The 27,672-nt window shown below is 45.9% G+C and overlaps 1 protein-coding gene across 1 annotated transcript; it reads left to right on the forward strand.

Moving 5' to 3' along the window:
• Positions 1 to 13,759: 13,759 nt before the first annotated feature.
• Positions 13,760 to 19,783, forward strand: LOC142670913 (gastrula zinc finger protein XlCGF66.1-like). The gene is made up of 6 exons (XM_075847128.1): positions 13,760 to 14,093; positions 14,195 to 14,228; positions 17,823 to 17,977; positions 19,319 to 19,504; positions 19,589 to 19,712; positions 19,767 to 19,783. Exons 3-6 carry the CDS (start codon positions 17,855 to 17,857, stop codon positions 19,781 to 19,783), a joined length of 450 nt encoding a protein of 149 aa, XP_075703243.1. The 5' UTR covers positions 13,760 to 14,093; positions 14,195 to 14,228; positions 17,823 to 17,854.
• Positions 19,784 to 27,672: the final 7,889 nt, after the last annotated feature.

Raw genomic sequence — 27,672 nt, forward strand, 5'->3', positions numbered from 1 at the left:
GAGGTATAAGAGAACTACAACTCCCAGCATATCCAGAGTGTTGTTATGTGATATCAGAGGACATTACAGGAGGAGATATGAGAGAACTACAACTCCCAGCATGTTCAAACTGTTATTATGCGATATCAGTGGACATTACAGGAGGAAGTATAAGAGGAGAGGACTACAACTCCCAGCATGTCCAGGCTGTTATTATGTGATATCAGAGGACATTACAGGAGGAGGTATAAGAGGAGAGAACTACAACTCCCAGCATGTCCAGGCTGTTATTATGTGATATCAGAGAACATTACAGGAGGAGATATGAGAGAACTACAACTCCCAGCATGTTCAAACTGTTATTATGTGATATCAGAGGACATTACAGGAAGAGATATAAAAGGAGAGAACTACAACTCCCAGCATGTCCATGCTGTTATTATGTGATATCAGAGGACATTACAGGGAGGAGACATAAGAGGAGAGAACTACAACTCCCAGCATGTCCAGACTGTTATTATGTGATATCAGAGGACATTACACGAGGAGATATAAGAGGAGAGAACTACAACTCCCAGCATGTCCAGACTGTTATTATGTGATATCAGAGGACATTACAGGGAGACATAAGAGGAGAGGACTACAACTCCCAGCATGTCCAGACTGTTATTATGTGATATCAGAGGACATTACAGGAGGAGATATAAGAGGAGAGAACTACAACTCCCAGCATGTCCAGACTGTTATTATGTGATATCAGAGGACATTACAGGAGGAGGTATAAGAGGAGAGGACTACAACTCCCAGCATGTCCAGGCTGTTATTATGTGATATCAGAGGACATTACAGGAGATATAAGTGGAGAGAACTACAACTCCCAGCATGTCCAGACTGTTATTATGTGATATCAGAGGACATTACAGGAGGAGGTATAAGAGGAGAGGACTACAACTCCCAGCATGTCCAGACTGTTATTATGTGATATCAGAGGGCATTAGAGGAGATATGAGAGGACTACAACTCCCAGCATGTCCAGACTGTTATTATGTGATATCAGAGGACGTTACAGGAGGAGATATAAGAGGAGAGGACTACAACTCCCAGCATGTCCAGACCTTTATTATGTGATATCAGAGGACATTACAGGAGGAGATAAAAGAGGAAAGAACTACAACTCCCAGCATGTCCAGGCTGTTATTATGTGATATCAGAGGACATTACAGGAGGAGATATAAGAGGATAGAACTACAACTCCCAGCATGTCCAGACTGTTATTATGGGATATCAGAGGACATTACAGGAGGAGATATAAGATGAGAGGACTACAACTCCCAGCATGTCCAGGCTGTTATTATGTGATATCAGAGGACATTACAGGAGGAGATATAAGAGGAAAGAACTACAACTCCCAGCATGTCCAGACTGTTATTATGGGATATCAGAGGACATTACAGGAGGAGATATAAGAGGAGAGAACTACAACTCCCAGCATGTCCAGGCTTTTATTATGTGATATCAGAGGACATTACAGGAGGAGATATAAGAGGAGAGGACTCCAACTCCCAGCATTTCCAGACTGTTATTATGTGATATCAGAGGACATTACGGGAGGAGACATAAGAGGAGAGAACTACAACTCCCAGCGTGTCCAGGCTGTTATTATGTGATATCAGAGAACATTACAGGAGGAGATATAAGAGGAGAGAACTACAACTCCCAGAATGTCCAGACTGTTATTATGTGATATCACAGGACATTAAAGTAGGATATATAAGAGAGAACTACAACTCCCAGCATGTCCAGGCTGTTATTATGCATATCAGAGGACATTACAGGAGGAGATATAAGAGGAGAGAACTACAACTCCCAGAATGTCCAGACTGTTATTATGGGATATCAGAGGACATTACAGGAGGAGGATTAGAGGAGAGAACTACAACTCCCAGCATGTCCAGACTGTTATTATGTGATATCAGAGGACATTACAGGAGGAGATATAAGAGGAGAGAACTACAACTCCCAGCATGTCCAGACTGTTATTATGTGATATCAGAGGACATTAGAGGGAGGAGATATAAGAGGAGAGGACTACAACTCCCAGCATGTCCAGGCTGTTATGTGATATCAGAGGACATTACAGGAGGAGAAATAAGAGGAGAGAACTACAACTCCCAGCATGTCCAGACTGTTATTATGTGATATCAGAGGACATTACAGGAGGAGATATAAGAGGAGAGGACTACAACTCCCAGCATGTCCAGACTGTTATTATGTGATATCAGAGGACATTACAAGAGGAGATATAAGAGGAGAGAACTACAACTCCCAGCATGTCCACACTGTTATTATGTGATATCAGAGGACATTACAGGGAGACATAAGAGGAGAGGACTACAACTCCCAGCATGTCCAGAATGTTATTATGTGATATCAGAGGACATTACAGGAGGAGGTATAAGAGGAGAGAACTACAACTCCCAGCATGTCCAGACTGTTATTATGTGATATCAGAGGACATTACAGGAGGAGATATAAGAGGAGAGAACTACAACTCCCAGCATGTCCAGACTGTTATTATGTTATATCAGAGGACATTACAGGAGGAGGTATAAGAGGAGAGGACTACAACTCCCAGCATGTCCAGGCTGTTATGTGATATCAGAGGACATTACAGGAGGAGATATAAGAGGAGAGAACTACAACTCCCAGCATGTCCAGACTGTTATGTGATATCAGAGGACATTACAGGAGGAAATATAAGAGGAGAGGACTACAACTCCCAGCATGTCCAGACTGTTATTATGTGATATCAGAGGGCATTACAGGAGGAGGTATAAGAGGAGAGGACTACAACTCCCAGCATGTCCAGACTGTTATTATGTGATATCAGAGGGCATTACAGGAGATATAAGAGGAGAGGACTACAACTCCCAGCATGTCCAGACTGTTATTATGTGATATCAGAGGACGTTACAGGAGGAGATATAAGAGGAGAGGACTACAACTCCCAGCATGTCCAGACCTTTATTATGTGATATCAGAGGACATTACAGGAGGAGATAAAAGAGGAAAGAACTACAACTCCCAGCATGTCCAGGCTGTTATTATGTGATATCAGAGGACATTACAGGAGGAGATATAAGAGGATAGAACTACAACTCCCAGCATGTCCAGACTGTTATTATGGGATATCAGAGGACATTACAGGAGGAGATATAAGATGAGAGGACTACAACTCCCAGCATGTCCAGGCTGTTATTATGTGATATCAGAGGACATTACAGGAGGAGATATAAGAGGAAAGAACTACAACTCCCAGCATGTCCAGACTGTTATTATGGGATATCAGAGGACATTACAGGAGGAGATATAATATGAGAGAACTACAACTCCCAGCATGTCCAGACTGTTATGTTATATCAGAGGACATTACAGGAGGAGATATAAGAGGAGAGAACTACAACTCCCAGCATGTCCAGGCTTTTATTATGTGATATCAAAGGACATTACAGGAGGAGATATAAGAGGAGAGGACTCCAACTCCCAGCATTTCCAGACTGTTATTATGTGATATCAGAGGACATTACGGGAGGAGACATAAGAGGAGAGAACTACAACTCCCAGCGTGTCCAGGCTGTTATTATGTGATATCAGAGAACATTACAGGAGGAGATATAAGAGGAGAGAACTACAACTCCCAGAATGTCCAGACTGTTATTATGTGATATCACAGGACATTAAAGTAGGATATATAAGAGAGAACTACAACTCCCAGCATGTCCAGGCTGTTATTATGCATATCAGAGGACATTACAGGAGGAGATATAAGAGGAGAGAACTACAACTCCCAGAATGTCCAGACTGTTATTATGGGATATCAGAGGACATTACAGGAGGAGGTATAAGAGGAGAGGACTACAACTCCCAGCATGTCCAGACTGTTATTATGTGATATCAGAGGACATTACAGGAGGAGGATTAGAGGAGAGAACTACAACTCCCAGCATGTCCAGACTGTTATTATGTGATATCAGAGGACATTACAGGAGGAGATATAAGAGGAGAGAACTACAACTCCCAGCATGTCCAGACTGTTATTATGTGATATCAGAGGACATTAGAGGGAGGAGATATAAGAGGAGAGGACTACAACTCCCAGCATGTCCAGGCTGTTATGTGATATCAGAGGACATTACAGGAGGAGAAATAAGAGGAGAGAACTACAACTCCCAGCATGTCCAGACTGTTATTATGTGATATCAGAGGACATTACAGGAGGAGATATAAGAGGAGAGGACTACAACTCCCAGCATGTCCAGACTGTTATTATGTGATATCAGAGGACATTACAAGAGGAGATATAAGAGGAGAGAACTACAACTCCCAGCATGTCCACACTGTTATTATGTGATATCAGAGGACATTACAGGGAGACATAAGAGGAGAGGACTACAACTCCCAGCATGTCCAGAATGTTATTATGTGATATCAGAGGACATTACAGGAGGAGGTATAAGAGGAGAGAACTACAACTCCCAGCATGTCCAGACTGTTATTATGTGATATCAGAGGACATTACAGGAGGAGATATAAGAGGAGAGAACTACAACTCCCAGCATGTCCAGACTGTTATTATGTTATATCAGAGGACATTACAGGAGGAGGTATAAGAGGAGAGGACTACAACTCCCAGCATGTCCAGGCTGTTATGTGATATCAGAGGACATTACAGGAGGAGATATAAGAGGAGAGAACTACAACTCCCAGCATGTCCAGACTGTTATGTGATATCAGAGGACATTACAGGAGGAAATATAAGAGGAGAGGACTACAACTCCCAGCATGTCCAGACCTTTATTATGTGATATCAGAGGACATTACAGGAGGAGATAAAAGAGGAAAGAACTACAACTCCCAGCATGTCCAGGCTGTTATTATGTGATATCAGAGGACATTACAGGAGGAGATATAAGAGGATAGAACTACAACTCCCAGCATGTCCAGACTGTTATTATGGGATATCAGAGGACATTACAGGAGGAGATATAAGATGAGAGGACTACAACTCCCAGCATGTCCAGGCTGTTATTATGTGATATCAGAGGACATTACAGGAGGAGATATAAGAGGAAAGAACTACAACTCCCAGCATGTCCAGACTGTTATTATGGGATATCAGAGGACATTACAGGAGGAGATATAAGATGAGAGAACTACAACTCCCAGCATGTCCAGACTGTTATTATGTGATATCAGAGGACATTACAGGAGGAGATATAAGAGGAGAGGACTACAACTCCCAGCATGTCCAGGCTGTTATTATGTGATATCAGAGGACATTACAGGAGGAGGTATAAGAGTAGAGAACTACAACTCCCAGCATGTCCAGACTGTTATTATGTGATATCAAAGGACATTACAGGAGGAGATATAAGAGGAGAGAACTACAACTCCCAGCATGTCCAGACTGTTATTATGTGATATCAGAGGACATTACAGGAGGAGATAAAAGAGGAGAGGACTACAACTCCCAGCATGTCCAGGCTGTTATTATGGGATATCAGAGGACATTACAGGAGGAGGTATAAGAGGAGAGAACTACAACTCCCAGCATGTCCAGACTGTTATTATGTGATATCAGAGGACATTACAGGAGGAGATATTAGAGGAGAGAACTACAACTCCCAGCATGTCCAGGCTGTTATTATGTGATATCAGAGGACATTACAGGAGGAGATATAAGAGGAGAGAACTACAACTCCCAGCATGTCCAGACTGTTATTATGTGATATCAGAGGACATTACAGGAGGAGATATAAGAGGAGAGAACTACAACTCCCAGCATGTCCAGACTGTTATTATGTGATATCAGAGGACATTACAGGAGGAGATAAGAGAGAACTACAACTCCCAGCATGTCCAGACTGTTATTATGTTATATCAGAGGACATTACAGGAGGAGATATAAGAGGAGAGAACTACAACTCCCAGCATGTCCAGGCTTTTATTATGTGATATCAGAGGACATTACAGGAGGAGATATAAGAGGAGAGGACTCCAACTCCCAGCATTTCCAGACTGTTATTATGTGATATCAGAGGACATTACAGGAGGAGATATAAGAGGAGAGAACTACAACTCCCAGCATGTCCAGGCTATTATTATGTGATATCAGAGGACATTACAGGGAGGAGATATAAGAGGAGAGAACTACAACTCCCAGCATGGCCAGACTGTTATTAGGTGATATCAGAGGACATTACAGGAGGAGATATAAGAGGAGAGAACTACAACTCCCAACGTGTCCAGGCTGTTATTATGTGATATCAGAGGACATTACAGGAGGAGATATAAGAGGAGAGAACTACAACTCCCAGAATGTCCAGACTGTTATTATGTGATATCACAGGACATTAAAGTAGGATATATAAGAGAGAACTACAACTCCCAGCATGTCCAGGCTGTTATTATGTGATATCAGAGGACATTACAAGAGGAGATATAAGAGGAGAGAACTACAACTCCCAGCATGTCCACACTGTTATTATGTGATATCAGAGGACATTACAGGGAGACATAAGAGGAGAGGACTACAACTCCCAGCATGTCCAGAATGTTATTATGTGATATCAGAGGACATTACAGGAGGAGGTATAAGAGGAGAGAACTACAACTCCCAGCATGTCCAGACTGTTATTATGTGATATCAGAGGACATTACAGGAGGAGATATAAGAGGAGAGAACTACAACTCCCAGCATGTCCAGACTGTTATTATGTTATATCAGAGGACATTACAGGAGGAGGTATAAGAGGAGAGGACTACAACTCCCAGCATGTCCAGGCTGTTATGTGATATCAGAGGACATTACAGGAGGAGATATAAGAGGAGAGAACTACAACTCCCAGCATGTCCAGACTGTTATGTGATATCAGAGGACATTACAGGAGGAGATATAAGAGGAGAGAACTACAACTCCCAGCATGTCCAGGCTTTTATTATGTGATATCAGAGGACATTACAGGAGGAGATATAAGAGGAGAGGACTCCAACTCCCAGCATTTCCAGACTGTTATTATGTGATATCAGAGGACATTACGGGAGGAGACATAAGAGGAGAGAACTACAACTCCCAGCATGTCCAGACTGTTATTATGGGATATCAGAGGACATTACAGGAGGAGATATAAGATGAGAGGACTACAACTCCCAGCATGTCCAGGCTGTTATTATGTGATATCAGAGGACATTACAGGAGGAGATATAAGAGGAAAGAACTACAACTCCCAGCATGTCCAGACTGTTATTATGGGATATCAGAGGACATTACAGGAGGAGATATAAGATGAGAGAACTACAACTCCCAGCATGTCCAGACTGTTATTATGTGATATCAGAGGACATTACAGGAGGAGATATAAGAGGAGAGGACTACAACTCCCAGCATGTCCAGGCTGTTATTATGTGATATCAGAGGACATTACAGGAGGAGGTATAAGAGTAGAGAACTACAACTCCCAGCATGTCCAGACTGTTATTATGTGATATCAAAGGACATTACAGGAGGAGATATAAGAGGAGAGAACTACAACTCCCAGCATGTCCAGACTGTTATTATGTAATATCAGAGGACATTACAGGAGGAGATAAAAGAGGAGAGGACTACAACTCCCAGCATGTCCAGGCTGTTATTATGGGATATCAGAGGACATTACAGGAGGAGGTATAAGAGGAGAGAACTACAACTCCCAGCATGTCCAGACTGTTATTATGTGATATCAGAGGACATTACAGGAGGAGATATTAGAGGAGAGAACTACAACTCCCAGCATGTCCAGGCTGTTATTATGTGATATCAGAGGACATTACAGGAGGAGATATAAGAGGAGAGAACTACAACTCCCAGCATGTCCAGACTGTTATTATGTGATATCAGAGGACATTACAGGAGGAGATATAAGAGGAGAGAACTACAACTCCCAGCATGTCCAGACTGTTATTATGTTATATCAGAGGACATTACAGGAGGAGATATAAGAGGAGAGAACTACAACTCCCAGCATGTCCAGGCTTTTATTATGTGATATCAGAGGACATTACAGGAGGAGATATAAGAGGAGAGGACTCCAACTCCCAGCATTTCCAGACTGTTATTATGTGATATCAGAGGACATTACAGGAGGAGATATAAGAGGAGAGAACTACAACTCCCAGCATGTCCAGGCTATTATTATGTGATATCAGAGGACATTACAGGGAGGAGATATAAGAGGAGAGAACTACAACTCCCAGCATGGCCAGACTGTTATTATGTGATATCAGAGGACATTACAGGAGGAGATATAAGAGGAGAGAACTACAACTCCCAACGTGTCCAGGCTGTTATTATGTGATATCAGAGGACATTACAGGAGGAGATATAAGAGGAGAGAACTACAACTCCCAGAATGTCCAGACTGTTATTATGTGATATCACAGGACATTAAAGTAGGATATATAAGAGAGAACTACAACTCCCAGCATGTCCAGGCTGTTATTATGCATATCAGAGGACATTACAGGAGGAGATATAAGAGGAGAGAACTACAACTCCCAGAATGTCCAGACTGTTATTATGGGATATCAGAGGACATTACAGGAGGAGGATTAGAGGAGAGAACTACAACTCCCAGCATGTCCAGACTGTTATTATGTGATATCAGAGGACATTACAGGAGGAGATATAAGAGGAGAGAACTACAACTCCCAGCATGTCCAGACTGTTATTATGTGATATCAGAGGACATTAGAGGGAGGAGATATAAGAGGAGAGGACTACAACTCCCAGCATGTCCAGGCTGTTATGTGATATCAGAGGACATTACAGGAGGAGATATAAGAGGAGAGGACTACAACTCCCAGCATGTCCAGACTGTTATTATGTGATATCAGAGGACATTACAGGAGGAGATATAAGAGGAGAGAACTACAACTCCCAGCATGTCCAGACTGTTATTATGTGATATCAGAGGACATTAGAGGGAGGAGATATAAGAGGAGAGGACTACAACTCCCAGCATGTCCAGGCTGTTATGTGATATCAGAGGACATTACAGGAGGAGATATAAGAGGAGAGAACTACAACTCCCAGCATGTCCAGACTGTTATTATGTGCTATCAGAGGACATTACAGGAGGAGATATAAGAGGAGAGGACTACAACTCCCAGCATGTCCAGACTGTTATTATGTGATATCAGAGGACATTACAAGAGGAGATATAAGAGGAGAGAACTACAACTCCCAGCATGTCCACACTGTTATTATGTGATATCAGAGGACATTACAGGGAGACATAAGAGGAGAGGACTACAACTCCCAGCATGTCCAGACTGTTATTATGTGATATCAGAGGACATTACAGGAGGAGGTATAAGAGGAGAGAACTACAACTCCCAGCATGTCCAGACTGTTATTATGTTATATCAGAGGACATTACAGGAGGAAATATAAGAGGAGAGGACTACAACTCCCAGCATGTCCAGACTGTTATTATGTGACATCAGAGGACATTACAGGAGGAGATATAAGAGGAGAGGACTACAACTCCCAGCATGTCCAGGCTGTTATTATGTGATATCAGAGGACATTACAGGAGGAGATATAAGAGGAGAGAACTACAACTCCCAGCATGTCCAGACTGTTATTATGTTATATCAGAGGACATTACAGGAGGAAATATAAGAGGAGAGGACTACAACTCCCAGCATGTCCAGACTGTTATTATGTGACATCAGAGGACATTACAGGAGGAGATAAGAGAGAACTACAACTCCCAGCATGTCCAGACTGTTATTATGTTATATCAGAGGACATTACAGGAGGAGATATAAGAGGAGAGAACTACAACTCCCAGCATGTCCAGACTGTTATTATGTGATATCAGAGGACATTACAGGAGGAGATAAGAGAGAACTACAACTCCCAGCATGTCCAGACTGTTATTATGTGATATCAGAGGACATTACAGGAGGAGATATAAGAGGAGAGAACTACAACTCCCAGCATGTCCAGACTCTTATTATGTGATATCAGAGGACATTACAGGGAGGAGATATAAGAGGAGAGAACTACAACTCCCAGCATGTCCAGACTGTTATTATGTGATATCAGAGGACATTACAGGAGGTGATATAAGAGAGAACTACAACTCCCAGCATGTCCAGACTGTTATTATGTGATATCAGAGGAGATTACAGGAGGAGATATAAGAGGAGAGAACTACAACTCCCAGCATGTCCAGACTGTTATTATGTGATATCAGAGGACATTACAGGAGGATATATAAAAGGAGAGAACTACAACTCCCAGCATGTCCAGACTGTTATTATGTGATATCAGAGGACATTACAGGAGGAGATATAAGAGGAGAGAACTACAACTCCCAGCATGTCCAGGCTGTTATTATGTGATATCAGAGGACATTACAGGAGGAGGTATAAGAGAGAACTACAACTCCCAGCATGTCCAGGCTGTTATTATGTGATATCAGAGGACATTACAGGAGGTGATATAAGAGGAGGGAACTACAACTCCCAGCATGTCCAGACTGTTATTATGTGATATCAGAGGACATTACAGGAGGAGATATGAGGAGAGGACTACAACTCCCAGCATGTCCAGGCTGTTATTATGTGATATAAGAGGATATTACAGGAGGTATAAGAGGAGAGAACTACAACTCCCAGCATGTACAGACTGTTATTATGTGATATCAGAGGACATTACAGGAGGAGATATAAGAGGAGAGAACTACAACTCCCAGCATGTCCAGACTGTTATTATGTGATATCAGAGGACATTACAGGGGGAGATATGAGGAGAGGACTACAACTCCCAGCATGTCCAGACTGTTGTTATTATGTGATATCAGAGGACATTACAGGGGGAGATATAAGAGAAGAGGACTACAACTCCCAGCATGTCCAGGCTGTTATTATGTGATATCAGAGGACATTACAGGAGGAGATATAAGAGAAGAGAACTACAACTCCCAGCTTTTCCAGACTGTTATTATGTGATGTCAGAGGACATTACAGGAGGAGGTATAAGAGGAGAGGACTACAACTCCCAGCATGTCCAGACTGTTATTATGTGATATCAGAGGACATTACAGGGGGAGATATGAGAAGACTATAACTCCCAGCATGTCCAGACTGTTATTATGTGATATCAGAGGACATTACAGGGGGAGATATGAGGAGAGGACTACAACTCCCAGCATGTCCAGACTGTTATTATGTGATATCAGAGGACATTACAGGGGGAGATATAAGAGAAGAGGACTACAACTCCCAGCATGTCCAGGCTGTTATTATGTGATATCAGAGGACATTACAGGAGGAGATATAAGAGGAGAGAACTACAACTCCCAGCATGTCCAGACTGTTATTATGTGATATCAGAGGACATTACAGGAGGAGATATAAGAGGAGAGGACTACAACTCCCAGCATGTCCAGACTGTTATTATGTGATATCAGAGGACATTACAGGAGGAGGTATTAGAGTAGAGGACTACAACTCCCAGCATGTCCAGGCTGTTATTATGTGATATCAGAGGACATTACAGGAGGAGATATAAGAGAGAACTACAACTCCCAGCATGTCCAGACTGTTATTATGTGATATCAGAGGACATTACAGGAGGAGATATAAGAGGAGAGGACTACAACTCCCAGCATGTCCAGACTGTTATTATGTGATATCAGAGGACATTAGAGGAGGCGATATAAGAGGAGAGGACTACAACTCCCAGCATGTCCAGACTGTTATGTGATATCAGAGGACATTACAGGAGGAGATATAAGAGGAGAGAACTACAACTCCCAGCATGTCCAGGCTGTTATGTGATATCAGAGGACATTACAGGAGGAGGTATAAGAGGAGAGAACTACAACTCCCAGCATGTCCAGGCTGTTATGTGATATCAGAGGACATTACAGGAGGAGGTATAAGAGAGAACTACAACTCCCAGCATGTCCAGACTGTTATTATGTGATATCAGAGGATATTACAGGAGGAGATATAAGAGGAGGACTACAACTCCCAGCATGTCCAGACTGTTATTATGTGATATCAGAGGACATTACAGGAGGAGATATAAGAGGAGAGAACTACAACTCCCAGCATGCCCATACTGTTATTATGTGATATCAGAGGACATTACAGGAGATATAAGAGGAGAGAACTACAACTCCCAGCATGTCCAGACTGTTATTATGGGATATCAGAGGACATTATAGGGAGAGATATAAGAGTAGAGAACTACAAGTCCCAGCATGTCCAGACTGTTATTATGTGATGTCAGAGGACATTACAGGAGGAGACATAAGAGGAGAGAACTACAACTCCCAGCATGTCCAGGCTGTTATTATGTGATATCAGAGGACATTACAGGAGGAGATATAAGAGGAGAGGACTACAACTCCCAGCATGTCCAGACTGTTATTATGTGATATCAGAGGACATTACAGGAGGAGGTATAAGAGGAGAGAACTACAACTCCCAGCATGTCCAGACTGTTATTATGTGATATCAGAGGACAATACAGGAGGAGGTATAAGAGGAGAGAACTACAACTCCCAGCATGTCCAGACTGTTATTATGTGATGTCAGAGGACAATACAGGAGGAGGTATAAGAGGAGAGAACTACAACTCCCAGCATGCCCATACTGTTATTATGTGATGTCAGAGGACATTACAGGAGATATAAGAGGAGAGAACTACAACTCCCAGCATGTCCAGACTGTTATTATGGGATATCAGAGGACATTACAGGAGGAGATATAAGAGGAGGGAACTACAACTCCCAGCATGTCCAGTCTGTTATTATGTGATATCAGAGGACATTACAGGAGGAGATATAAGAGGAGAGGACTACAACTCCCAGCATGTCCAGACTGTTATTATGTGATATCAGAGGACATTACAGGAGGAGATATAAGAGGAGAGGACTACAACTCCCAGCATGTCCAGTCTGTTATTATGTGATATCAGAGGACATTACAGGAGGAGATATAAGAGGAGAGGACTACAACTCCCAGCATGTCCAGACTGTTATTATGTGATATCAGAGGACATTACAGGAGGAGATATAAGAGGAGAGAACTACAACTCCCAGCATGTCCAGGCTGTTATTACGTGATATCAGAGGACATTACAGGAGGAGATATGAGGAGAGGACTACAACTCCCAGCATGTCCAGACTGTTATTATGTGATATCAGAGGACATTACAGGAGGATATATAAGAAGAGAGAACTACAACTTCCAGCATGTCCAGACTGTTATTATGGGATATCAGAGGATATTACAGGAGGAGGTATAAGAGGAGAGAACTACAACTCCCAGCATGTCCAGGCTGTTATGTGATATCAGAGGACATTACAGGAGGAGATATAAGAGGAGAGGACTACAACTCCCAGCATTCCTCTGGCTCCGCCTCTCACATAATTGCTGACAACCTATAGGAGAAAAAACACTGATTGATCACCAGATCACACGTCACAAAGCCCCGCCCCTCACATAGCCCCGCCCTTCATGGCACGTGGTTATCGCCTGGCCACACTACATAGGAGCGACGCCCTCATTGTATGATACGTCATCATGCAGCACAGAAGCCCCGCCTCCTCGCATAGCCCCGCCCGTCATTTCATGTGATTTCTTCTTATTAGCGCTTCTTCCTGGATTTCTCCGCCGCACAGCTAAGCTCCGCCCCCTACAGTACTGGTCACATGATGGGACGTCATCTCAGGTCCTTTGTTCACTTTACTGCACAGTTGAGCTCCACCCCCTCCGTTACTGGTCACATGATGGTGACGTCATCACAGGTCCTTGGTCCACTTCGCTGCACAGTTGAGCTCCGCCCCCTCCTGTACTGATCACATGATAGTGACGTCATCACAGGTGCTTGGTCCACTTTGCTGCTCAGTTGAGCTCCGCCCCCTCCGGTGCTGATCACATGATGGTGAAGTCTTCACAGGTCCTTCAGACATAGTCCTATTACAGATACGTAGCAGGTCCTGGTCGGTGGAGGACTGGTCGTCACTGCTGTTGTGTTCTTCTCTCTGTTATCAGTCAGTAGAAGATTTCCCATGATTCACAGCGGTGTATACAGAGGATATATATATATATTACCTGCTACTAAGCTGCATTCTCCCCTGTCTTACATTATTAGTAGAAGAAGACGCGGCGTGTGACTGCAGTGTAAGGTAAGATGACGTCACACGCGTTATATGTGAGGAGAGAGGCTGCCGGTGACATGACACGTGTTATATGTGAGGAGAGAGGCTGCCGGTGACGTGTTATATGTGAGGAGAGAGGCTGCCGGTGACGTGTTATATGTGAGGAGAGGCTGCCGGTGACGTGTTATATGTGAGGAGAGAGGCTGCCGGTGACGTGTTATATGTGAGGAGAGAGGCTGCCGGTGACGTGTTATATGTGAGGAGAGAGGCTGCCGGTGACGTGTTATATGTGAGGAGAGAGGCTGCCGGTGACGTGTTATATGTGAGGAGAGAGGCTGCCGGTGACATGTTATATGTGAGGAGAGAGGCTGCCGGTGACGTGTTATATGTGAGGAGAGAGGCTGCCGGTGACGTGTTATATGTGAGGAGAGAGGCTGCCGGTGACGTGTTATATGTGAGGAGAGAGGCTGCCGGTGACGTGTTATATGTGAGGAGAGAGGCTGCCGGTGACGTGTTATATGTGAGGAGAGAGGCTGCCTGTGACATGTTATATGTGAGGAGAGAGGCTGCCGGTGACGTGTTATATGTGAGGAGAGAGGCTGCCGGTGACATGTTATATGTGAGGAGAGAGGCTGCCGGTGACATGTTATATGTGAGGAGAGAGGCTGCCGGTGACATGTTATATGTGAGGAGAGAGGCTGCCGGTGACGCGTTATATGTGAGGAGAGAGGCTGCCGGTGACATGTTATATGTGAGGAGAGAGGCCGCCGGTGACATGTTATATGTGAGGAGAGAGGCCGCCGGTGACGTGTTATATGTGAGGAGAGAGGCTGCCGGTGACGTGTTATATGTGAGGAGAGAGGCTGCCGGTGACGTGTTATATGTGAGGAGAGAGGCTGCCGGTGACGTGTTATATGTGAGGAGAGAGGCTGCCGGTGACATGACACGTGTTATATGTGAGGAGAGAGGCTGCCGGTGACGTGTTATATGTGAGGAGAGAGGCTGCCGGTGACCTGTTATATGTGAGGAGAGAGGCCGCCGGTGACATGACACGTGTTATATGTGCGGAGAGAGACTGCCGGTGCATGTTATATGTGAGGAGAGAGGCCGCCGGTGACATGACACGTGTTATATGTGAGGAGAGAGGCTGCCGGTGACATGACATGTGTTATATGTGAGGAGAGAGGCTGCCGGTGACGCGTCATATGTGAGGAGAGAGGCTGCCGGTGACGCGTCATATGTGAGGAGAGAGGCTGCCGGTGACGTGTCATATGTGAGGAGAGAGGCTGCCGGTTATATGTGAGGAGAGAGGCTGCCGGTGACGCGTTATATGTGAGGAGAGAGGCTGCCGGTGACGCGTTATATGTGAGGAGAAAGGCTGCCGGTGACGCGTTATATGTGAGGTGAGAGGCTGCCGGTGACGTGTCATATGTGAGGAGAGAGGCTGCCGGTGACGTGTTATATGTTAGGAGAGAGGCTGCCGGTAACGTGTTCTATGTGAGGAGAGAGGCTGCCGGTTATATGTGAGGAGAGAGGCTGCCGGTGACATGACACGTGTTATATGTGAGGAGAGAGGCTGCCGGTGACGCGTTATATGTGAGGAGAGAGGCTGCCGGTGACGCGTTATATGTGAGGAGAGAGGCTGCCGGTGACGCGTTATATGTGAGGAGAGAGGCTGCCGGTGACGCGTTATATGTGAGGAGAGAGGCTGCCGGTGACGCGTTATATGTGAGGAGAGAGGCTGCCGGTGACGCGTTATATGTGAGGAGAGAGGCTGCCGGTGACGCGTTATATGTGAGGAGAGAGGCTGCCGGTGACGCGTTATATGTGAGGAGAGAGGCTGCCGGTGACGCGTTATATGTGAGGAGAGAGGCTGCCGGTGACGCGTTATATGTGAGGAGAGAGGCTGCCGGTGACGCGTTATATGTGAGGAGAGAGGCTGCCGGTGACGCGTTATATGTGAGGAGAGAGGCTGCCGGTGACGCGTTATATGTGAGGAGAGAGGCTGCCGGTGACGCGTTATATGTGAGGAGAGAGGCTGCCGGTGACGCGTTATATGTGAGGAGAGAGGCTGCCGGCGACATGTTATATGTGAGGAGAGAGGCTGCCGGTGACATGTTATGTGAGGAAAGAGGCTGCCGGTGACATGTTATATGGGAGTAGAGTCTGCCGGTGACATATGTAAGGAGAGAGCCTGCCGGTGACGTGTTATATGTGAGGAGAGAGGCTGCCGGTGACGTGTTATATGTGAGGCGAGAGGCTGCCGGTGACGCGTTATATGTGAGGAGAGAGGCTGCCGGTGACGCGTTATATGTGAGGAGAGAGGCTGCCGGTGACGCGTTATATGTGAGGAGAGAGGCTGCCGGTGACACGTTATATGTGAGGAGAGAGGCTGCCGGTGACATGTTATATGTGAGGAGAGAGGCTGCCGGTGACACGTGTTACATGATATAAAGAGGTATTTCCGTCACATGTAGAACATATTAGAGGAGACCTCCAGTGGTAACACAACTTTCCATGTCTGCACCCCCCACCCGGCTGTATACCTCTCTCTACACGTCTTTTATATATAATGGACTTCAATGCTGCCTTGTCTGTTCTTTATAAAAGTCTCCATCCTGATAATGAGATTTCCCCGGCTTTCTCTTCCTCTCTGCTTTGCTATCAATTCCATGATGATTCAGCACAGCATCACATGACCAGCTACAGACCATACCATTTCTTCATGCTGGGGACACACTGATTATCATTGTCTCTGAGAAACCATAAGTATACAGACAGGGAGGATGCACTATATTCTTCAATACCTTTGTGACGGTAACCTAAGTATCAGTTGTAGCTGAAGATAGAAGCCCCCCCCCCCCCTCCCCGTACAGAACGTGTGTCGTACAGGAACTGCTGATGGGTGACACATTGATCTCCATAGACTCAAGTAGAGAAAGCGTGTCACCGAGCCCGATCCACACTGCTGCTAAGCAACCGCCCCAGTCTGATATATAGAGATAAATAACAGGTGAGGGACACATGGAAAACCAGAATGAAGCACATGGGAGAGTTTAGTTTAGGCCGGAGTGTCCCTTTAACCGGATATTCCATAAATATCTGATAGATGCGGGTCCCTCCTATGGGAACCCCACCTATGTAGTGAAGAGGGGTCCCCTGACCCGCCTGATGAGGTGGTAGCTGCGTCCAGGAGGACAATGAATGTAGAGGGGGCCAAGCTCGTCTGTTTCCTTTACACCTGTAGAAGTGAATAGAACGAGTCGTACATGTGTGACCACCTCTTTATTAATTCTCTGCCTGTACCGGTCACCAGCAGCCCCCTTTATCCACATAGGTCCGGGTCCCCCCCTAGTCCACGTGGGTAGGCGGGGTCCCCCCCTAGTCCACGTGGGTAGGGGGTCCCCCCGTCCGTCCACGTGGGTACGGGTCACCCCTCTGGGACCCGGACCTCTTATCAATCATACATTTATGATCTATCCTGTAGATAATTGTCGGTCCCGGTCATGTCCCTTTATTCCATGTGGTGGAGGCTCGGAGAACCTTTTCCTCTCGATAAGTGAGATTCTGTATTTCCCACTGACGTCGTCCCCTGTATGATTCTCTCCTCTTCTCATAAAGACGCCTGCAGTACTACAACAACCAGTGGATCCATGTTCTCATCCAGAACGTTCCATCTCCTGAATGACCCACCAGCAATGGACAAGGACAGCAATGAGGTGACCACAAGAATATTAAACTTCACCCTGGAGATCATCTACCTGCTGAGCGGAGAGGTAAACGTTTCTATATTTCTATGTTCTTTATTGTATTATGTAACAAGTCACACATAAGAGGAAGAAGCCGGTGTCCTGTATACCATCTACGAGACCTTCCAAGTGACGGGAAGAAGTGAAGATAAGCCAGCAATATGGTTCGTTATGTGTCATGGTAATAGTAATGTAGAGTAATGAGAATAGTAAGTAGTCACGTTGTAACTAGGAGGAGAAGGGCAACCGGGACCAGGGGGAGAAGGACCACAGGGATCAGGAGGAGAAGGACCACTGGGATCAGGAGGAGAAGGACCGCAGGGACCAGGAGGAGAAGGACCGCAGGGACCAGGAGGAGAAGGACCGCAGGGACCAGGAGGAGAAGGACCGCAGGGACCAGGAGGAGAAGGACCGCAGGGACCAGGAGGAGAAGGACCGCAGGGACCAGCAGGAGAAGGACCGCAGGGACCAGGAGGAGAAGGACCAGAGGAACCAGGAGGAGAAGGACCAGGAGGAGAAGGACCACAGGGACCAGGAGGAGAAGGACCACAGGGACCAGGAGGAGAAGGACCACAGGGACCAGGAGGAGAAGGACCACAGGGACCAGGAGGAGAAGGACCACATGGACCAGGAGGAGAAGGACCACAGGGACCAGGAGGAGAAGGACCACAGGGACCAGGAGGAGAAGGACCACAGGGACCAGGAGGAGAAGGACCACAGGGACCGGAAGGAGGAGGAGCACAGGAACCGGGAGGAGGAGGCGCACAGGAACCGGGAGGAGGAGGCGCACAGGAACCGGGAGGAGGAGGAGCACAGGAACCAGGAGGAGGAGGAGCACAGGGACCAGGAGGAGAAGGAGCACAGGGACCAGGAGGAGAAGGAGCACAGGGACCAGGAGGAGAAGGAGCACAGGGACCAGGAGGAGAAGGAGCACAGGGACCAGGAGGAGAAGGAGCACAGGGACCAGGAGGAGAAGGAGCACAGGGACCAGGAGGAGAAAGGAGCACGGACCAGGAGGAGAAGGACCACAGGAACCAGGAGAATCATATGGCCGGTGTTTGTCCTGGAGATGAGGATTTCTACCACTAGTCTGACCTCTATATAGAAACATAGAAGATGAAGGCAGGAGGAGAACACCTGGTCCATCTAGTTGACATTTATATTTCCTTCTTATATCTCTTAGGTTAGATTTAGGATTACATCGGGCAGGTTTACAGTTCTGATCTTCCCCCACATTAATGTCAGATTGAGCCCTGTTCTTGTGTTTGTAGTTTCTTTCCTCCTGTAATATATAAAGTTTTCCATCGTGTCCCATTTTCCCTTGTTATACAAATGTCGTTTTTTAAGTTTCTTTCTCTCCATACACAGGATTACACAATAGTGAAGAAGACATGGGGTGACTGTGTGGCCCCCAGCAGTCATGAGTCAGGAGGGCGGAGCAGGAGCCGGACCCCCATCACAGAGGCACCTCCTCACTCCCTGATACATGAGAAAAACATTAAGCAGAAGATCCTAGAACTTCTCCACAAGATGACTGAGCTGCTGACTGGAGAGGTGACACTGCTGGGAATGCAGGGAAATGATACAGTATCAGCACTGGAGGAGTCTGGGTAATGACTGTATCATTGTGTATGTCAGGTTCCTATAAGGTGTCAGGATGTTGCTGTCTATTTCTCCATGGAGGAGTGGGAGTATGTAGAAGGACACAAGGATCTGTACAAGGAGGTCATGAAGGAGGACCACCGGCCGTGCACATCACAAGGTAAAACAATATATATATTTGTTTTAACCCGTTAAATAATACCTGTCATTTCAGGTGACTTATCAGAATAATTTACTATGTGTGTGTGTACATGAGTAATCATCAGTTTTCCCCTCTGTAATCTCTATTTCTAATTGTCCTTTGTCCCTGAACTCCAGAGGGGGCGTTCATGAGCTACTATGATGTCTCCCTTGCACAGCAATTACAGGGAAGGGGAGATCCTACTCCACTATATCTCAATAGCACACCCTCCGAAGCAAAAGCAGCGTGGAGGATATTATACAGCAGTAATGAGCAGTGTAGCTATGACTCCCAGCACTGGGGGAGAACACTTACTGGAAGCAGCATGGAGGACTTTATACAGCAGGGCTGAGCAGTGTAGCTGTGACTCCCAGCACTGGGTGAGAGAGAGCACTTACTGGAAGCAGCATGGAGGACATTATACAGCAGTGATGAGCACTGTAGCTGTGTCTCCCAGCACTGGGGTGAGAGAGAACACTTACTGGAAGCAGCATGGAGGACATTATACAGCAGTGATGAGCAGTGTAGCTGTGACTCCCAGCACTGGGTGAGAGAGAGCACTTACTGGAAGCAGCATGGAGGACATTATACAGCAGTGATGAGCACTGTAGCTGTGTCTCCCAGCACTGGGGGAGAACACTTACTGGAAGCAGCATGGAGGACTTTATACAGCAGGGCTGAGCAGTGTAGCTGTGACTCCCAGCACTGGGTCAGAGAGAGCACTTACTGGAAGCAGCATGGAGGACATTATACAGCAGTGTATCTGTGACTTCCAGCACGGGTGAGAGAGAGCACTTACTGGAAGCAGCATGGAGGACATTATGCAGCGGTAATGAGCAGTGTAGCTGTGACTCCCAGCACTGGGGTGAGAGAGAACACTTACTGGAAGCAGTATGGAGGACATTATACAGCAGTGATGAGCAGTGTAGCTGTGACTCCCGGCACTGGGGTGAGAGAGAACACTTACTGGAAGCAACATGGAGGATATTATACAGCAGTGATGAGCAGTATAGCTGTGAGTCTCAGCACTGGGGTGAGAGAGAGAACACTTACTGGAAGCAGCATGGAGGACATTATACAGCAGTAATGAGCAGTGTAGCTGTGACTCCCAGCACTGGGGTGAGAGAGAACACTTACTGGAAGTAGTATGGGGGACATTATACAGCAGTGATGAGCAGTGTAGCAGTGACTCCCAGCACTGGGGAGAGAGAACACTTACTGGAAGCAACATGGAGGATATTATACAGCAGTGATGAGCAGTGTAGCTGTGACTCCCAGCACTGGAGTGAGAGAGAACACTTACTGGAAGCAGCATGTAGGACATTATACAGCAGTAATGGGCAGTGTAGCTGTGACTCTCAGCACTGGGGTGAGAGCACTTACTGGAAGCAGCATGGAGTACATTATACAGCAGTGATGAGCAGTGTAGCTGTGTCTTCCAGCACTGGGGTGAGAGAGAACACTTACTGGAAGCAACGTGGAGGACATTATACAGCAGTAAGGATCAATGTAGCTGTGACTCCCAGCACTGGGGTGAGAGAGAACACTTACTGGAAGCAGCATGGAGGACATTATACAGCAGTAATGGGCAGTGTAGCTGTGACTCTCAGCACTGGGGTGAGAGAGAACACTTACTGGAAGCAGCATGGAAGACATTATACAACAGTGATCAGCAGTGTAGCTGTGACTCCTAGGACTTGGGTGAGAGAAAGCACTTACTGGAAGCAGCATGGAGGATATTATACAGCAGTGGTGAGCAGTGTAGCTGTGACTACCAGTACTGGGTGAGAGAGAGCGAACACTTACTGGAAGCAACATGTTTGACATACAGCAGTGATGGGCAGTGTAGCTGTGACTACCAGCACTGGGGTGAGAGAAAACACTTACTGGAAGCAGCATGGAGGACATTATACAGCAGTGATGAGCAGTGTAGCTGTGACTACCAGTACTGGGTGAGAGAGAACTCTTACTGGAAACAGCATGGAGGACATTATACATCAGTATAGCTGTGACTTCCAGCACTGGGGTGAGAGAGAACACTTACTGGAAGCAGCATGGAGGACTTTATACAGCAGTGATAAGCAGTGTAGCTGTGTCTCCCAGCACTGGGGGAGAACACTTACTGGAAGCAGCATGAAGGATATTATACAGCAGTGATGAGCACTGTAGCTGTGTCTCCCAGCACTGGGGGATAACACTTACTGGAAGCAGCATGGAGGACATTATACAGCAGTGTAGCTGTGACTCCCAGCACTGGGGTGAGACAGAACACTTATTGGAAGCAGCATGGAGGACATTATACAGCAGTGTAGCTGTGACTTCCAGCACTGTGGTGAGAGAGAGCACTTACTGGAAGCAGCATGGAGGACATTATACAGCAGTGATGTGCATTGAAGCTGTGTGTTCCAGCACAAGGGTTAGAGAGAATACTTACTGGAAGGAGAATACTTAATGGAGGACATTATACAGCAGTGATGAGCAGTGTAGCTGTGACTCCCAGCACTGGGGGGGGGAGAGAGAACACTTACTGGAAGCAACATGGAGGACATTATACAGCAGTAAGGAGCAATGTAGCTGTGACTCCCAGCACTGGGGTGAGCGAGAACATTTACTGGAAGCAGCATGGAGGACATTATATAGCAGTGATGGGCAGTGTAGCTGTGACTCTCAGCACTTGGGTCAGAGAACTCTTACTGGAAGCAGCATGAAGGACATTATACAGCAGTGATGAGCAGTGTATCTGTGACTACCAGTACTGGGTGAGAGAGCATTTACTGGAAGCAGCATGTTTGACATTATACAGCAGTGATGGGCTTGTGTAGCTGTGACTCCCAGCACTGGACATTGTACAGCAGTGATGAGCAGTGTAGCTGTGACTACCAGTACTGGGTGAGAGAGAGAGCACTTACTGGAAGCAGCATGGAGGACATTATACAGCAGTGATGAGCTGTGTAGCTGTGACTCTCAGCACTCGGGTGAGAGAGAACACTTACTGGAAGCAGCATGGAGGACATTATACAGCAGTGATCTGCATTGAAGCTGTGTGTTCCAGCTCTAGGGTTAGAGAGAATACTTACTGGAAGGAGAATACTTAATGGAGGACATTATACAGCAGTGATGAGCAGTGTAGCTGTGACTCCCAGCACTGGGGGTGAGAGAGAACACTTAATGGAAGCAGCATGGAGGACATTATACAGCAGTGATGAGCTGTGTAGCTGTGACTCTCAGCACTCGGGTGAGAGAGAACACTTACTGGAAGCAGCATGGAGGACATTATACAGCAGTGATCTGCATTGAAGCTGTGTGTTCCAGCTCTAGGGTTAGAGAGAATACTTACTGGAAGGAGAATACTTAATGGAGGACATTATACAGCAGTAAGGAGCAATGTAGCTGTGACTCCCAGCACTGGCGTGAGCGAGAACATTTACTGGAAGCAGCATGGAGGACATTATATAGCAGTGATGGGCAGTGTAGCTGGGACTCCCAGCACTGGGGGGGAGAGAGAACACTTACTGGAACCATGTGGTTTAACCTTATGATAGAGTAGTCTTAGATTCTGTTGATCAGAGTTGTGATGGATTTGGGGTTGCAGATTTATTTGCACGCTCATTCCTGACAGTCTCCAGCAGCCTTTGGGGAATCGCTCACCTAGCAATTCCATAAACGTCCATCCTGGGAATGAATCAACCAGTGATTCCATAACAATACTTTCTTCTTGATACAAAATGTAACGAACTAATTTACTCACCCAGATCCATAACCCTGCTACAGACTTTTAATCCATACGACCATGGAGACAGAATAAGATAGAGTGCAACAGAATAAAAAGAGACCGATGAAGAAAAGTGTTTTTTTAAATAAGCTTTTTTTCTGGCTGCAGAGGAGGGGGATCAATTTGTTCATCCATTTTCTAGTCAAGCATTTTCCTGGAGCAAATAACATTCTAGAGATCGCAGTTTTAACAGAAATATCAGAGATATCAAATTTCCATAAAATACAAATCTCTAGTTTAGACTCCAAATTATAATTTATTTATTTTTTAATGTATGTTTTTTTTATTTTTCCAAACATTACAGACAAGTGAACAAAAATTCAACAATCGAACATGTCCCATGGCAATAGCATCTCTGAACACTAATATCATTATTTTGCATAGAATATAATCTTCAATTTGTATAAATTACTTCAAAGGGTCCTAGTTGGAACAAGGACAGATTTAGAGACTTTACCCCAAAGACAAAGGGAAAAGGTGTCAATATTCATAGGACATGTAACACACTAAATAAACCATAAAGAAGGGGGGTGGGGGTGGACATGTGTATTCCCCATCGGTACCACGATTCCACACAGATATTTAAGGAATCATCAGGATTGGTGTCACACCAGACAGCTGATGTTCCACATACCAAGTTGTGGAGCCAAAGCATGCAATTAGTTTTTGTTTTATATGAAGTGGTGAGCGGTATAAAGTTCTCCCACAACGTAAAAAAAGCTTCAGTTTCGTGCTCTTTTCGAAGGGAGGTTTCCACCCAGTCCATTCGGAAAAGATAAGATATTTTGTCTAGGAAAATACGATGTGTGGGGGGGTGTATTAATTATCCAAACCTGGAGAATCGCCTTCCTAGTAGCCGCAGAGACATCGTATTAAAGTTTTTTTGTGAGGTTTCGGGATAAAGAGCATGGAAGGTGGCAGGATCCCAAAGAGACCCCGCTTTTGGGTTGAGGGGCATTGTATGGACAGGGTGTTCGACACAAAATATTGAATCTTTTGCCAAAAGTCAACAATAGTTGGGCACAACCAGAGACAATGTAATAAGTCTGCCTGCGGCGCTCCACACTTTAAACACGAATGGTCAGGGGAATTACCCATGAGGAAGCCCCTGTAAGGGGACACGTAAGCCCTATGAGCTATTTTAAAAGACATCTCCCAGTACATGGCTGATGGGAGGTATTTGGCCGCCGTAGTTACAGATGATAGGATATCATCATGAGTTATTTGATCTAAGCGGTCAACCCAGTAAGATACACCCGATCACGATTTAGCGTAGTCCAATGGCTGTCTTAAAAATATTACAGTAGGTAGTGATTAGTCTTTTTCGGCATTGGTGAGATGGAGTTAAGTGACAGAAGTCATCCCAGTCTTGATCTTGTAAGTGTCTAATGACCTTGTGAGCAAAGCCTGGCCTGCATGTACTAAAATGGGTGTTGGCCCAAAAAATCGTATTGAATACGTAGCTCATTAAATGAGTATGGACGACGAGTGAGCATGTTAATTATCTGACTAATACATGTCAACCCCCTCCGAGCCCATCCACGAAAGATCACATGGGGATTGGCGTTTTGGAAATCAAAGTTATGGATCCAGGGAAGGAGCAGGGAAAATCTAGGGTTTAATCCTAAATGCTGTCTGACCTTGGTCCACGTCTTCCAGGAGGACATGACTAGGGGGTTAGCCCGTTGATCAGGCGTTAGAGCCGAGTAGGGAGTATGTAAGAGGCATGTTAAGGAAATGGGTCTTGAAAATTGTTGATCTAATGTAGAATCAGTAAAGCAGGAGCTACCAGTTATCCAATCCCCAATCACTCACAGTTGAGCTGCCGTATTATATAAGTGAATCTGGGGAAAGTTAATCCCACCATGCTCACGGTGTTGCTGCAATATGCACAGGTCACTTGTGGTCTCTTTTGGTTCCAAATGAAGCCCGAAAGAGAGTATTCAGCCGCCTAACGTCCACTGGTCTCAAGTATATAGGCAAGGATTGTAGTAAGTATAACAATTTAGGGAAGACAACCATTTTTAATAGATTAGCCCTACCAAGAAATTATAGAGCAAAGTGCCTCCAAGCCACAAGCCGGGATTCCAAACATGCAACAAAGGAATTAAGGTTTTGTTGATATAAACGTGATGGTTGTCTCGTGATGCGCACCCCCAAATATGGAATGTAATCAGAGTTCCATTTAAATGCATGCTTTGAAGACCAGAGTGGCGTGGAGGGACCCTTAAGAATTAGGGCTTCTGATTTTTCTAGATTGAGATATCATGGAGGATTGGTTGTAAAATAGAGGCAGGGTTAGATATGAACAACAATATATCATGTGTAAAAAGGCCGATAGTTTAATTTGAGAATCTCCAATTTGTATGCCTTGAAAACATGCTAGGGACTGGAGATGATGGAGAAGGGGATCTAGGGATGAATTAAAAAGGAACGGTGAGAGGGCATCCCTGAAGTGTACCTCTGAAAATGGAGATAGGAGGCAAGTTAAGCCCATTGATGGTAAGGGATGTGGCAGAACAGGCCTGTGAGCGTGAAAGGAATGTTAGAAAGCGGTCCCCGAAGTCCCAGGACTGCAACACCGCTGTGAGAAATGGCCGTGATACAGAGTCAAACGCCTTTTCTGCGTCAAGTCCCAGCAGCATGGTCACTGGGGAGGAGGGGTCTAGTCCCAGCAGCATGGTCACTGGGGAGGAGGGGTCTAGTCCCAGCAGCATGGTCACTGGGGAGGAGGGGTCTAGTCCCAGCAGCATGGTCACTGGTGAGGAGGGGTCTAGTCCCAGCAGCATGGTCACTGGTGAGGAGGGGTCTAGTCGCAGCAGCATGGTCACTGGGGAGGAGGGGTCTAGTCCCAGCAGCATGGTCACTGGGGAGGAGGGGTCTAGTCCCAGCAGCATGGTCACTGGGGAGGAGGGGTCTAGTCCCAGCAGCATGGTCACTGGGGAGGAGGGGTCTAGTCCCAGCAGCATGGTCACTGGGGAGGAGGGGTCTAGGGAAGACACCGTGGCTGCTACAGCCTGGCGAATACCTTTAGTGGAATGTCTATTCCTCAAGAAACCTAGCTGGGTTGGGGCAATGATCGGTCCAAGCGTGGTTTGGAGACGGTCGGCCAAAATCTTTTGTTAGGAGCTTATAGTCTTGGTTTAAACGTGAAATCGGGCGATAGGAGGAAAGGAGGTTTAGATCCCCATCAGGTTTGGGAAGCAATATGGTCCTGGACTCATGAAAGTTAGGCAGGTCGATTTCCCCACTAAATATGGCTTGTAAGGTCCTCGTCAATGTCGGTACTATAGGACGTTGGAGTGCTCGTGGTAAATTCCATCCATACCGGAGCGTGATCTGATATACATATGGGCGTCAGGTCTACCGAGGTGAGTGATGGAAAAAGGGAATCCGGTATAAGAAAATAATCTATTCTCGAGTGAGTTGTGGACTGGACATGCGAAAAATACGTATATTCTCGTGAGGAGGTGTGGGTTACACGCCAGGGATCACACAATGATAGGTGTTCCATGAGTGTAAGGAGTACCGAGGCCCCCGCGCGGTCCCGTGTGGTCGGTTTGGACCGGTCGTTGTCTGAGTTCAAGGTGAGATTAAAGTCACCTCCCAAAATCAGAGTGTATGTTTGTCTCTGTAGTAGGAAAGTGAAAAGAGAGGAGTAAAAGTCTGCGTTAGGATACAGAGGTGAGTATATTTTAACCAGGCTATATCTGTGCGTGTTAATAGTAGCGTCGATGTACGGGTCCGAGTATGTATCGTGAACAGTCAGGCCCAGAGATTTATTAAAGAGAGTTGCCACCCCCCCTAGATTTAGAAGTGTAGGAGGCTGTGTAACAGTCACCCAACCATGAGGCCTTCAGTGAACCCCCATCACCCTCGCGCCAGTGTGTCTCTAAGAAAATGACATGGGGTCTCAGTCGCTTTAAGTGAGTTACGACCATTTTAAGCTTGACCACAGTGTTTAAGCCAGCAACGTTCCAGTTGACCATTCGTAGTGTAGAAGGCGTGATGACAGGTGTGTCTATAGTGTTTTAAAGGGTAATCATCCTATCTCAGTAGGGGCCACCTCAAAGTAGAAGTGTGATGAATTACAAGATCGGGGTCCACTGTCCCAGCGAGCAGTAAATCCCACGATGTAGCGACCTAGGAGGATAACACGTGTACCGG

Source organism: Rhinoderma darwinii (assembly GCF_050947455.1).
Source record: "Rhinoderma darwinii isolate aRhiDar2 chromosome 1 unlocalized genomic scaffold, aRhiDar2.hap1 SUPER_1_unloc_20, whole genome shotgun sequence".
Lineage (NCBI taxonomy): Eukaryota > Metazoa > Chordata > Amphibia > Anura > Rhinodermatidae > Rhinoderma > Rhinoderma darwinii.